Source organism: Echeneis naucrates, chromosome 16, assembly GCF_900963305.1.
Source record: "Echeneis naucrates chromosome 16, fEcheNa1.1, whole genome shotgun sequence".
NCBI classification, from domain to species: Eukaryota; Metazoa; Chordata; class Actinopteri; order Carangiformes; family Echeneidae; genus Echeneis; species Echeneis naucrates.
In genome coordinates this window covers 15,051,570-15,066,751 of record NC_042526.1, presented here as the reverse complement: position 1 = coordinate 15,066,751, position 15,182 = coordinate 15,051,570, and the positions used below count along the sequence as shown (strand labels likewise).

General features: G+C 42.5%; 1 protein-coding gene across 1 annotated transcript; it reads left to right on the top strand.

The window, feature by feature from the left end:
• The first annotated feature begins 2,395 nt into the window (after positions 1-2,395).
• On the top strand, positions 2,396-14,856 carry LOC115056200 (protogenin B-like). Its single transcript, XM_029522471.1, has 19 exons — positions 2,396-2,462; positions 2,971-3,270; positions 6,231-6,375; positions 6,496-6,629; positions 6,722-7,018; positions 7,161-7,320; positions 7,469-7,716; positions 8,342-8,506; positions 8,813-9,118; positions 9,968-10,153; positions 11,982-12,077; positions 12,193-12,379; positions 12,510-12,637; positions 12,782-12,952; positions 13,457-13,639; positions 13,754-13,877; positions 13,988-14,126; positions 14,242-14,349; positions 14,443-14,856. The coding sequence occupies exons 1-19, from the start codon at positions 2,396-2,398 to the stop codon at positions 14,854-14,856; spliced, it is 3,558 nt and encodes a 1,185-aa protein (XP_029378331.1).
• Positions 14,857-15,182: the final 326 nt, after the last annotated feature.

The window sequence follows — 15,182 nt, the reverse complement described above, 5'->3', positions numbered from 1 at the left end:
CTCTGTGGTGTTGTCTGGTGTACTGCTTAATGTACAGTAGCTTGTTAATATTGCAAACGCGTTGGTTTTTTGTTTTTTGTTTTTTTTTCAATGGAAAGTACTCACTGGTGAGATTTTTAAAGTGGTTTTAAAAGCCAATAAACTTTTTTAAAGAATGTTAATGTGTGTTCATAAGCTCATTTTATTATTATCTTTTTATTTACTTTTTGTTTTTATTTGTGTGTGTGTGTGTGTGTGTGTGGCCCAGACCCACCTATGATATGACTATTGATTTTTCTACACATTATACAAATATTGATGTTTATTTGCTTTTGTTCAAATACAAGAATTTTTAATATTTTAAGAAGTCTATGCAAAAGCAAAATAGCCGTTCCATCAACCTCCTGACATCAGGTTAGAGGTCATCAGCTCTTCAAATGGCCCCTAAGGTCAATGGGGGGGTGGCCTCTCCTCGAGACAAGCTCCAGCCAATCAGAGCCCAGTCGGTTGGTCCTCTGCTCGGCGTTCCCAGGCCCTCATGATATTCATAACATGTTAATGACCTTAACCCTATTGATCATGGCCGAACAGCCCAACCTTTAGCCATGTGGAAGCCAGTGGTAAGCCTCCACATCATAACATTTGACGACATGAGTCGGTAGATTTCACGACGGATTCTTGATCAGGTTTTCTTTTTGTATATCGATACCCAAACAATGTGAAACCGCAGGAAAAGAAAGAAAAACAAGTTACTGCTGGACACTCCACCTCCCCCCTTTTCACCCTCTGTTTTTTTTTTAGCATGTCTTCTCTTTCTAATTTTTTTAATTATTTACGCTAACATAAAAATGTAGTAAACGTGTTACCGGCCAATATTAAGCTGACCGTTGGTTTTGAATTATAACCGGGACTTTAGATGATTAAATCAATAGTTTGGTCTAATCAATACATAATTACACTTTGCTCTCCTCGTTTTATTGGATATTGAAGTGTGGTGGTGTAAGATTGTGACAGTCACGGCCCCTTAAAATCACGACACAACCAAATCATGCACATTGTTGGGGGTCAGTTATTTACAATATATGCTGGAAGGCACGGCGCTCTCCCAGTCTGAATATGATGACTGCATTTACCTACGCCAATGGATGGTTGTTGCTGATATAGCATGGCTGATCTCACAGCTGGAGCCCATTGTGTGGCTACTGAATGAGGGCTGGGGGGACAGGAGGGTCATTGTCAAAAGGCATGGTTCCCGGATCAATATCTGAATTCATTAGGCAGCTGACCTGCGGCCATCAATACCTCTTCATAATTACCAGGTCCTGTGGCCGGAGCAGATGCTGTTCAGTGTGACCTTCTAACTAGCGGCCATTGGCAACTGATAATTTGCTGTATTCATCTTAAACACCTGATAAACAGAAACGATCTCATGCTGCAACGATCTCAGCTAAGTTGCTGTAAGTAAATGAGAGGGTGGTTCCTGATCAATTTGTACTTTAAAAACTAACTGTCTGTGGGATGTTGGCAGTGGAACCGAGCCGAGCTTGGCATCTTACCTCTTTATATAGTGTGATAACAATTAAAGTAAATTAATGAAAAATATTTTCAGGGGGTTTTACAGAACCCCTGAAAAACATACCTTGCCTTTCATTATTAGATTAATATGAAGAACTCCACTAAAGATGTTTGAACAGGGCAAGAGACCTCTCCTCATCCTCCGGGCAGTTCCCTTTCCCAGCAGAAGCACACAGCAAAAAATGTCTCATTTACTGAAGAAGCAGGAAAAACAATATTGAAATAACACCAGTGACAGATAAAAGGACATCTGCTAAATAAAGGAAGGATAATGGGGTCTGTTTTTCTGAATCGTAAATTAACGTAAACAAGATATTTTCCTGTTCCTGGACTGAAATAATTATCCGATTACTCACTAAAATAACCGGCACAACCAACGCTGAAAACAATCGTGTTGTGATGAAAAGCTAGACCGGCATTTAGCGCAGACACGCATTCACTGTGTGACCAGAAGCTGCATCAAAGCGCAGTCTGAGATTTCATCGCTGTTATTTCAGTCAAATAATAAAATCTTTCTAAATAGTAAAAAACTTCCCAGTAGGAGAGATTAGCCAGATTAGCGGGGAAACTTTTCAGTTCCGCATTCTGTGAGAGAGCCAGAGGTCCTCCTGGGGGCCCCGGAGGTCCCTGGACCCCATTTTGACACACACACACACACGCACGCACGCACGCGCATCTGGCCCGTGCCGTCAGCGCATGCGCGGAGCGCCGACTGGGGGTGGTCCCCGTCCGGCCGCTGGTCCTCGGACCCCGGCAGAGGCAGTGTGGAGGATTAAGGAGCAGGACGCAGGAGAGCTGCGGGTCACGGCGGGGACGGAAAATGACACAACAGTCGCGATAGATGGCGAGGTTTAAGATGAAAGTCCACCAGCGCTGGCTGCTTTTTGCTTTGTTTCTTCCTTTATCGAGTAAGTGTCGTTTGTTGTTTGTTTGTTTGTTTTGTTTTGTTTTTTTGTGTTGCTGATTTGCGGTCCGCCGGGCGGAGCGTCTTCCGCCTCCTCAGCACACTGAACTCACACATATGTAACTGCTCAGTTCAAATACACTTGTTTTTTATTATTATTATTATTATTTGAAACGAAGTAACAGGACAGGTTGTTTGTCTGTTTACTCTCTGAGCTTCTCTGTCACCGTGTCAGCAATGGATGCTCATCATGTTTCTGAAAGATGCTTTCTTTCTGTTAAAACAGCAGAACATATCACCTTTAACCAATACAGCTGCTGTTACTTTATCAGATGAATGTTTCCGCACAACTTCACTTTAAATGCTTTCCTGTAACAAAGTCGTATTTATTTATTATTTTATCAATTTATTTATTTTTATTTCATGTGTCCCTTCGATTTCCTGCTTGTCTTCTTCCTCTTATCAGCAACATCCCAAACTCTTCTCTAATGGTGCCTTTGTTTTTCCTCCAGGTGTTTTATGTTTCAGCGAGCTGTCCTTCATCACAGAGCCCACTGATGTTACTGTCCTCCCAAAGGACCCTGCTGTGTTGGACTGTCAGGCTCATGGGCAGCCTCCTGTCAACATCAAGTGGCTGAAAAATGGAGTTCAGTTGGCAGAAAGTGAGCACATACACTTTCTGCCCAACGGCTCCTTGTACATACCAAAGATAAAACACACCAAGGAGGATTCAGATGAAGGATTCTACCAGTGCCTCTCCCAGAACAAATATGGAGCTATCCTAAGCCAAAGATCTCGTCTGACTGTTGCACGTAAGTATGGCGCTCAGACACGAAGACATTCTGGACTTTATTCCTGATTGCTATTGATGGGACCGAGATGGATTGGGTTTGACCTGATGATGATGTCCATTTTGTGGCATCAACAGACTTTTTTTTTTTTTTTTTTTTTAACTGAGTAAAAACCTCCAGAGTCTGGACTCCCACATTAGCAGAAGTTGTTCACACTCTGTCATGTTTCAAGCTGTTTCAATTTATAGGGACATTTTAAGAGACAGTTAAAGATGGACAGAGAGTCAATCTAAAACCTCATAAATACTCCATAAATAGACAGCCATGAGTCTGAGTATACTATCTTCCCAATATTTTCAGTAGCATCTGAACATCTATGGCAGTGCTTAGGAAACGTTTGTTAGAAAGTTAGAAAGTAGCTTTCTCTCCCTCACATAGTAGCGGAGTCATACACAGACTGTGTCTGTGTAATTCTTGAATGGTCTGCTACACAGAGGAATCTCTGAAAGGCCATTTGCCTTTTCGCCTTTGTTTGGAGTGCCCCTCACTGCTCCAGAAGAAAAGGCTAGGTTTCCAGGGCATTTGTTTGTCCACATATCAGTGGAGAGGACAGCTGTCTATTCACTGGGCCTGGTCTACCATGGCCACTTTCCACAGGTCTTAGATCCCATGACTGGTGTCATGGAAACTAGCGCAGGCTTCTGAAATATACAGATTTTTGACAATTACACTGAATATAAATGTTTTGACAAATGTGCGCTAATATTCAACAGAACAAAACACGGAAGAACTCGATACGACTGTCCTCTAGGAAGGTTTAAATATGCAGAAATACAAACTGGAATATAAATCTTATATTATATAAGATATAATATAAAGGTTTTGCACACACCAACTCTCTGACAGTCTTCTTGTGTTTGTTGTCATCTATTGAAGGTGAAAAAAAAAGCTTTTCTATATAATGACCACCAAAAAATCTTCAAATGTCAAGTTTGAGACTAGTGTCCAGCCTTTGTTAGGGAAAGGGTTAAAGGTTTTTGGTCAGCTGTGGGCGGAGTGGTGGAGGATGGGCCTCCTCTGTGCTCTCCTTCTGTCCATAGGACCTGAGGGTCATGGGTCAGTGGGGAAAGGCTTTATGATGTCACAGGCCTGTTTTGCCTAGGCCGTCCTGCTGTTCTTTCTCCCAGCCCACAATCCCTTTCACGGGATCAGCCCCTCTGTTGCCCTGTCAAGCAGAGCCCTTTTGTAAAAGAAAGGGCAGTTTGTCATGTGAATGAGTGGACCTGGCATTTCACAGCAAATAGTGTTGGATTTTCAGAGCAGTTTTACATCCAGGAAGCATTTCCTTACAGTGCTGGGATTAGATCGCCAGCTTCACCTCCTCAGCTGCCTCCTAGATTTGTCTGGCATATGTGTTCTCACAATATATGCAAAAAATGAGTACATAGGGCCTTCACTACTATAATGTTTTTCTACAATGGCATTTAATTCCTGTTAACAGCATAACGCTCACAAGGTGCTCTTTTTAAAGCCAGTGCTAAACTGACTTCAATCCGCTGCCCAGTTTGAGCTAAAATTGAAAGGACACGGGGTTGAAGTGAACCCTGACCTCTTCTGAAAAACCTTTGTGTTGTTTGACCCAGACATTGATCTAATCCCTGCAACAGAGGTGACCAAATTAGTGGATCAGTCTGTGCAGGCCACACCCACCATCTACTTCTCTGATCCCAAAGATGGTCTGTTATCTCCTGCATGAGAGTAAATAACATCATTTATACTTAATTTCTCTCCAGGTGCTTAATGCTTTTTATGATGCTCACCAGTCAGGTGACAGGTTGATTATGACAGGATGGACAGGTTTTTTCAGATGACAGGATTTATATTTTGCTATAGGATTTGATGATTGTGTACACTAAAGCACAATGCTATGTTGTAATACCTTAAAAACAAACCACTGTGGTTGTCTCTGGTGCTGATGCAGGTTAAGCCCTCACTGAACTTCACTTAAGCAGGCTTGGTGCTTTACTCGTGTCTTATTGATGAAATTAGGTCTTAAATTAAAGGATTTCTCTTTATTTTGGATCACTCAAACTTCAGGATGGATTTAAATGTGGAGTTTCAGTGGGAGAACAGTGTATTGATTTTCTTTAACATGATATTGACTTCCTTCCTGTGAGTGAGGGGGAAGGGAGAGTTAATGCCTTAATGAATGAAGGTCACTGGTCATGTCTCGTAGTCTGCTTCAGAATGGGGGCTGCTTATTTGTGGTGATTATTGAAAGGTCTTTTGAATGCATATAAACAGGGCCTTACTCAGCAAACTGGGCAGAGCTGTTTTAGTTATTGTAAGACAAGTATGTTTATACTTAAACAGTGTTTACATGTCCTGGTCTAAATAAACATATTTACATATGCATAGTTATAAAATGTGTGCAACATGCCATGTAACTAAATTGGAAAATATGCCTTCGTGGTCAAAGGTCAACCCTGACTTTTAAAAGAGATAGCTTCACTTTTGTAATACACAGTTTCTGTAGATATTTTCTATTCTGAGTGATTGCTTGCAACCCTATTTGTGCAAACTGGATTGATTAGTTTTTATCTATAGCAGTGGATCACTTAGTGTCATTCTTCAATTGATCCATTGATTGGACCAGCTGGTCAGTATGAGGCCTGATAGCTCATCTGCACAAAAGCAAGATCATGGCATGTTACAGAAATCAATTCCTTTCATAGAATCAGTTAACATCCATCAAAATCAGGGATTTGCATGCCTAATTTCGCAATTAGTTTACCAAAGAGGAAGTGCATGCTATATTTACTGTTTGGCCATTACAAGTAACTGTATGATAAATTTGTATTAATAATCATGTTAATTGTATAATTGTATAATCATCCACTGTGAAAGCCATTTATGGTCTAAAAAATGTTGATGCTGCTGATACGTCCATTCATGGTTGCTCATTTGTCTTTATTCCACAGGTATCTCAGAGTTTGTGCTGCATCCTGTGCCTATGGTGGTGACAGAGGGGTCGGTGGCACGATTCTCCTGTGCTGTCACCTCCACCCCTCCTGCCACCATCACCTGGGAGCTCAACCAAAGCACATTACCACTACAGACAGACAGGTACAGTCGTTCCCATATAATAAATGCATTTCGTCATGTATTTGTAGCATAAACTGCTTTTATGTCGCCAAATTCTGGTGCTGTCCATTTATACATGATGGTTCCTTTCTATTTTTGCAGAATTACTGTTTTGCCCAATGGAGTCCTTCAGATTCACAATGTACAACTGGAGGATGCTGGACTGTATCGATGTGTGGCGACTAACATTGGTAGCCATTTGAAGAGTCGAGAAGCCATGCTAAGCGTTACCCAAGGTAAAGAGATTACGCCCTATTTAAGCATTTCAGAATTCAATCTGCGTAGACATATCTAAATAATTTTACAATATTTTACTTTTCTTGCGAAGGTGCTGGCCCTAAACCACGTCAGAGACCCAGAATCATTGCTGGTCCTCAGAATGTCACAGTCTCTATTCACCAAACGGTCGTGTTGGAGTGTGTAGCCACAGGAAACCCCTGGCCCATCATCTCCTGGAGCCGTGCTGACAGTAAAGCCATTGATGTGTACAATGCCAAAGCGCTTGGCAATGGGAACCTTGTTATTACTGATGTCAGTTCCAAGCACAGTGGAGTCTACCTCTGCAGGGCCACAACCCCAGGAACCCGCAACAGCACGATTGCTGCAGCTAACCTCACGGTTCTAGGTACTTCAACTCTACTAGTACTTTTAATATCCGCATCCTTAGACCGCAAATTCAGCCTACGTCTTCTGTTCTATGTTCAATGATGGAAAAAGTTTCGTCTTGGCTGTGTTTTTGTGACTTTTGTCTTACAACTCTGTTTCAGAGCCACCATCCATAGTTGAGAGGCCTGAGAGTCAGACCCGTCCAAGAGCAGGCACTGCTAGGTTTATGTGCCAAGCAGAAGGAGTGCCTCCGCCACGCATCAGCTGGCTAAAGAATGGAGAGGCAGTTCACTTAAATGGAAGGATCAAAATGTATAACAGGTATGTTATTACAGGAGCAGTGGTCTTAGTCAAAAAATGCTCTAGTACCATCAACTTCCCTAGGTTGAACAGAATTAAATGTCTTTGTTGTTTCTTCAATGCTTTGCTGATTTAAATTTTTTTTTTTTTTTTTTTTTTTCTGCCACAGTAAATTGGTAATTACCCAGATCATCCCAGAGGATGATGCCATCTATCAGTGCGTGGCAGAGAGTGAACAGGGATCTGTGCTGTCCTTGGCTCGCCTTATTGTTGTTATGTCGGAGGACAGACCCAGTGCTCCAAGAAATATCCACGCTGAGACCATCTCCAGCTCTGCTATCTTACTGGCGTGGGAGAGACCACTCTACAATGCAGATAAAGTTATTGCCTACTCCATCCATTACATGAAGGCTGAAGGTGAGGCCAAGAGGAGGAACCAGTTAATTATGTTTGCACTTTTGGATTTTATATCAAAGTATCTATTACAAAAGAGAAGGGATAATGGTGTGAAGAAGTGTGAGGTGACAGTCAACCACAACAGATAATCTTACTCGCTCATGCGTGATCAACTTTCCTCGGTGAAGGCCATCTGTTGGTGCTGCGCAGAGCAGAGGTCAAGGAAGACTCAAAATGGCCACTGCTACACTGAAATAACAACAGGCTTAGTCAACCCATTGTCCACTCCCATGTTCATTCTGCTTGGAGTTAAAGGGACAGGGTAGCTTTTCAAAGCCCTCACAGTTTTTCAAACTAGTAATATAAGGATATACTAAATGTGGACCATTGAATTGACATTTAAATACTTCCATTAACTCAAGTTTTCCTTTGCAGTAAACATTTTTTTAGTGTTTGCAAATTGAATTTACCTGTAAGCAGCTAGTTTCTGCGCCTAACATTACATATGTCTGTAATGTAGGTGTCAGGTCTTTCAAAATAATGACCGTTTATATATAGAGATATATAGAGATGAGGTACATAGAGGTTTCTTCTTCTCTGCCTAACTTTAACCTACTTACTGTCTCTCTGATTTCTTGCATGTCAGGGTTAAACAATGAGGAATACCAGGTTGTTATTGGGAACGACACAACCAGTTATATCATCGACGACCTTGAGCCAGCTCGAAACTACAGCTTTTACATTGTGGCTTATATGCCGATGGGAGCCAGTCGAATGTCCGACCAAGTCAGTCAACATACCCTGGAGGATGGTGAGCACTGAGCATTGAGCCTCCCAGCATTCCATGCAATAAATCACTTTGGTAGTTAAGCTAACGTGCATGCAAGTGGTGTGTTTTCAGAGCACATTTTGAGTTGAAATAAGGGGGATGGGCAGGCTATTGTTTGCATAGCTTTTTTTTTTGTGTATTCTGCACACTAATATCAAATTTGTGTGAATAATAGATAGAATATGGCGGGTTATCTTTTAACAATCAAGTTTGTATTCTGAAGAAATGAACTCAGTGTCAGACAAATGTGTGATAATCTGTTTTTTTTTTTTTTTGTTTTTTTTTAAGTGCCTTTGCGCACACCAGAGCTCAGTCTGACCAGCTACAGCTCAACAGATATCCAGGTCAGCTGGCAGCCACTGCCAGCTAAGGTGAGCCGTGGTCGGGTGTCTGCATACAGGCTATCCTATCGAACAGCTGCAGACAGCACTGTCACCTCTGTGGAGCTACCGCAGAATAGCACTGAATACCTGCTGGAGGGCCTGCAGCCCGATACCATCTATCTGCTCCGGATGGCTGCAGCCACACGTGTGGGCTGGTGTGAACCTTCAGCATGGACCTCACACCGTACACCTAAGTCCTCCAGTAATAAAGGTAAACCTGCAGGTGGCTGAAAGAGATGTCACAAAGTTTTGAGAACTCACGCCATTTCTTATTCAATTTCATTCAATCCTGTCACGTGGTTGTGTAGAGGGTTTTGTTTTTTCTTTGAAGTTCTTACTAAGTTTTAATGCACGTTATAATTCAATTCATTTGACTGAAAGCAGGGATCCTCAATGTAATAAGGAGAAGGCAACAAGTTGATACTATAGACTAATAGAATCACTTGGTAGCAAACTGGTAACTGGCTATCTTTTTGCTTTTGTCTCATCAGTGTTTTTCTGCTCTTAGAATACCATGAGGGTCACTAGAGCGCATGTGGAGTGGCAGGCTTATGACTAGGCCCTGCTCTTGTGGCATTGTCCCACCGCCTTTTGTGTTGGTTACCCAGGAACCTTTGCCCTTCGCTGTCAGTGATGTTAGAGCGGCCTCAGTCATGGGTCATAAAGAGAGGGCCTCAGGCGTCTATGTGGGGGAAAGAATAGCCCCTTTTCATGGCCTGGTGTGTTGGGGGAGGCTGTTTGTCCACCAAAGCTCATTCATTTTCTTATGTGCAGAGGTTTAGTTTTATGATTCGGCATATATGTTGATCACATCATACCACATTTTTGATTTGAGGATAATATGTAGCTTGGTAATTGTAACGCTAAAGCTAACTGTGGACTCAAAGTCATTTTATTTCAAGTGGTGGCTAAAAAAATAATTGGACTTGAATAAATGGACTCTTGTGTTTCATCTAACTACCCTTCATTTTTGTTATTCAGGGTTTAATTTTTCTTAGTGCCTAATTATTTTCTGAAAATGTCTGAATATTGATCTCATGTCTGCATCTGCCCCCTCTAGTGCCTCCAGCCCCTATTCTTCAGCTTGAGCCACTTAACTGCACCTCTATTGTGGCACGCTGGCAAACCTCCCCAGATTCTGTGGCTGTCCAGGGTTACCGGCTGTGTTACCATGAGGAGGGTCAACCGGAGCAGCCCAGTGTTCAACTACATGCTCAAAAACATACCTACACCATCAGTGGCCTTGGTGAGAGATGAACTCTTGTTGTTATAGCTGGCAAATTATGGGGTCACATTTTGCTGGAGTGTACAGAAGATATGAGATTCGATTTGACTGTTTTGGTGCGTCGCTGCTACTTCATTGTGGAGACTTCATACAGTGATGGATTGCTTAATTTTGCACAGCTCAGTTTTGCTCAGTGGGCAGTTGGATGCTGCATTTGCATTTTCACCCCCTGCTCTGATTGACCCCTCTTGCCTAACTAGAAGCCCTCTCCAGTCAGGCTGCACTATTGTGTGAAATCTGGCTGGCTGGGTTAGAGGTCACGGTCCAGATGTCCCTCCCACCACCTTTCCCATCCTGCAGCTTGCATAATTACCTCTAGCCATTGTGTTTTATCCATGGCCAGACCTGCCCTGTAAGACTCTGTTCACTACCCCCCTTTAGCTGGACACTGGAGCACACAAAAAGACCCCTGGGATTGGCCAGGGCTGGTTCAAGCCACTGACCTCTAGCCGTGAGACAGCAGTCTTGGATTAAGACCCTGACCCCGCTGGAAGTCCGTGCTGTTGATGCAAATAACCCACAGCAATCTAAATGTAGTATCAACTCTATATATTCTTGTCTGATGTGACCAGACTTAGCTGGAAAAAACCGAACTGGTGAAATAGAAATGAGTATCAGTGACTGCTTTTAAACTTAATGTTTTTCAATAACAACTTGCTGAAATTCTTAAAACCTTTTAGTATGGTTCTGTGTTGGACAGTAGCACGGGCCTCTGTCATTGGTTCCATACTCCATGATATCACTGTTCCCAATATAACCTCTGTTTAGAGCCACGTCTGCTCCAAGTTGAAGGGTGTAGCACAAGGCCAATAGGAAGAACGTGAAAGGGGGAACAAAGGGGGCCCAGCTCCTATCCCACAGTTCTGCACCCAGATTCGTTGACCCGGTGACCCCAGGCAGCCACCCCCCGTCCCATGGGCCTAGGATCCCAGCAGCTGAACACTGCCCTTGAACCAGCCCCCACAACAGGCCTGGACACACTGCCAACACTGGTCAATACCCGTGCGCTGACCTTTCACACTGGAAGCATAAAACAAATCTTTATATTCACTCCCATGTCCAGATTTAGGAGCTGCTGCGGTTGTACTTGTTCAAGTAAAGACACAAAATTTGTTGCGTATATTCAAACAAAAGCTTTGAAACAGCTAGACATCATCAGTCTCTCAGATGTCTTTCAGCCGGTACTTCTGGCTTCTGTGTCCATGTACAATACAAACAAAATCACATTGTACCTCCTACCTCTCTTCATTCCCCTCAAGTTTAGTTAGTCTGTTTGTAATGTGTTTTAAGAACAACCTAGTTTAATAGGGTTTTCTAAATAAAAGTAATAATAGTCAAAGTAATTAAAAAACCCTCTCAACTTTAATGGGGTAAAAACAGTATTATTTATTTATTATTGATCATGTCACCATATTTGCTGTGCCTTGGGGCTGTATTGTCTTTCTCATGCTCCTTACACATGACAGCACATGATAAATGAGATGTTGTTGTGACTAAAGAAACCATGCACTGTCCATGTATGGGAGATAGCCAGTTATGACCCACAAACTTCCCCTCCTGCAGCTAACTGTCAAAGAGTCTCTTTTCCTTTTATCAAATAAAGACTGCTATTTGTGAACCACTGCTATTTTTGATGGTATCTCCAGGGTTATGTTTCAGTTTGTCAGATTATTGAAAAAGTAATCATAGCCTCTGCAGGGTTGTTCATTTGAGAGAAGCGCATATGTGCAATTATTATCAGTTTGAATGACCTAAGGTCACAACTGAAGGTTGATTCTTTTTATTTCAGATCCAAGGAGAAAGTATCATGTCAAAATTCTGGCTGTCAGCCAAGCTGGAGATGGTTATCAAACAGACCAGACTGTTAGTACTCCAGGATGTTTGTGTAAGTACAGTTCTGTATTTGTTTATCTTGGGAGTCTTACGATACAAATTTAAGTGAAAATTCTTCTTAAATTGAGATATCTGACGATAGCATACATTTTCTTTGCATCATTCAGCACCTAGAGACCAACTGGCAGCAGCCCCTCCACCTCCAGATCACGTGACTCTCTTGGCCAACAATTCATCTGCAGTCACCCTGTGTTGGGGCCGTCCAGCTTTCCCCTCCGGAAAGACTGTTAGCTATACAATCCGTTGTACACCCGTGGGCACCCACAATGCCTCCGCCATACGCTACATACAAACGTAAGCTGATGGTCAGAATCTAGTCAGTACTTTAATTCTAATGTTATAACTAAAGCCTCAAAAAGTATTTCAATGTTTGCAAATGATGCGGGGATAAGCTTATCATTGTGAGAACGTTGTTTCTTTACAGCACCAAACAGAGAGTGATAGTTCACAGCTTGGATCCAAACACTCGCTATGAATTTGTTGTGCGTCTCCATGTGGACCAAATGTCAAGTCCCTGGAGTTCTGTTGTTTACCACCAAACGCTGCCAGCAGGTAACAAATTGGACATTACAAATATCATTTTGTCACAATTACATTGCTCTCTGTGTATTCCACTATTTCCTCTGTGATGCAGATTCAAATTGTTCCATATTTCATAATTCCACCATATAATGAATGTGACTTCTCTGTGTGCAGCACCAAGCAAACCTCCAGCAGGATTGCGAGTAACTCTAATTGAGGATGACACTGCACTGGTATCTTGGAGGGAACCCACAGAGCCCAATTTGGTGGTAACACACTATACCATCCTGTACGCTTCCCAGAAAGCTTGGATGGCTGGACATTGGCAAATACTGCAGAGGGAGGGTGAGTAGAACATTGTATCACATAAACAAAGTAATGGTAGTAAAAGTAAACATAACCAATAAATACACCAAAGCACATTTATATCCCATAATAACACTTTTAGTAATTTGGGGGAGGTTTTTGAGAGTAAAAGCATTTTTTTCTCTGGAAACTATGTTTTAAAATGTTAACTGTCTACAAAAAGGCACGTTTCCCCAACTGCACTCACACCATTAGTTTGACAGGGTCATTTATTTCCTGCTGCTATCATAAAAAGGTGCACAAATGATGGTACAGTTTCTCATCGGTTATAGTTTATTGTCATTGCACATATAATACAACAGAATTTCATTTGGCAGTTTCACTAATGATAGCTCCGGTAGCAGCAACCAACCTAACAAAGTAAAAGGTAGTAATCTTATAATAATGCCATATTCAGTCAACAGCTACTTTTGAAGCGTCGAGTGTACCAGTTAGTTTTCTCAACTTCTAATCCTCACTGCCTTATTCCACTGCCATTAACAGGAACCCATACAATGGCCCTGCTGGAGAACCTGGAGCCAGGGAACACCTACCTGGTGAAGATCTCTGCCTCCAATCAGGTCGGAGACGGGCCTTTCTCTAACATTGTGGAGCTGGCGTTAAAGCGGGGAAACACCCACAGGAGTAAGAGCCCGAGACACTCTGACAGCTCCCCAGACACAACAGGTAAGCATCATGAAACTCTGAAGGATCCAGTGAGCAACATCTTCGTCTGTCATACGGAGTGTATTAAATGTCCCTGCGCTGTATCCTAATTGTTTCTCTTTGTTAATCTTCCAGTGTTCTCTGATGGTCTGTACCACATAGACCAAAGGTCAATGACTGGGATCATTGTTGGTGTGAGCATCGCACTGTCCTGTATTGTTATGTGTGCCTTGATCCTCATCAGCAAGGGAAGACCAAGGTAATAAATGCTATCATTTGAAATAATTAAAACAGATCATAATTAGCTGGAACACAAAAATGTGATTTTTCTGACATTTCTTTGCATAATTATCTTTCTATGATGAATAGGAAATCCTCCGGTCACAAAGTTGTTGCTATCGGAGCTGGTGAAGGTCCAATTGCTGGTGTTTCTCTGCCCAGTGAACACCATACTGAGAATGCTGAGGCCCTTATACCCATGATAAGTGGTCACTTTTTTGATGCCAAGGTGAGCAAAACAAAACACGTGCACATTAGTTAATGGGCTTCTGGTGGTTTTTCGTTTTTAAAAAGAACAAGAGCATTGAACACTGTGTCCTCGTCGTACAAATTTCGCATTTCAGGGTGGATCCAATATGGTCATAAATAGTGCCGGTCCAGTCAGCAACAAGAATCAAAGCAAGAGGTGGCTAATCTTTAAGAGTGAGACCAGAAATCCAGCTCAATGTGACGTAAGTGATGTGACGTTATTCTGTCAAACTGCTTCCTTTTTAATCATACTCCTTTCCTATTTAATTTTATCTCCCCATTTTTCATGCCTTTAGGTGGAGACAAGAGCCTGTTTCTATGAGCCTGGAAAAACAGTTCTGAGGTATGACGGACATTTAGGTTCAGAGCCCTTGCCGCCTTCATCCCGAGAGATCATCTATGGACCACTTCACTCAGAGAGCTCTCACACCAGCGAGGGCAGCCAAGAGACAGGAGACTCTGGACACTACTCCAATGAAGAAAGCAATGAGGAGATGAGCAACCCTTCGACAAGCCAGAGCTCCAGGCCAGAGTCTTTTGGGCTAGACGATGGGACCACTGTTGCTGAGCTGAAGCAGTCTTTTCAAGTGGAAAATGAGGAGGCGTTGAGTCATCCTGCCCATCGTCCCGGCCCTGATGCCTCCCAGCTCCGCTGCTCCTCAGAGGGCTTCCAACCTGCCCAGCAAATGTCCCAAGCAGCTGGATCCTGACATATACCAACTTGTGTCTGCTCTCCAGCGGCCGAAGTTACACCACCTCTTCCTTGTTTACATCCCAAGTTGAACCACGTGGTTATTTCCTGAGGCACAAGGGATCAGGAAGCCAGCTGCTGGGATGGAGGAGATGTGCTTTTGCTTCGGAACTACCTCAGGATTTTAAATGAACGTTTGTTCGAGGATTTTATTTAGTTTTTTTTTTTTGTTTGTTTGTTTGTTTTTCCTTTTGTCTTTTTTATTTTACAACTTTCTACCTGTTTGCCTGTGTTTGGCGCTGTCTGTCCTACACCAAAACTCACCCATGATGAATGTTTAAAAGA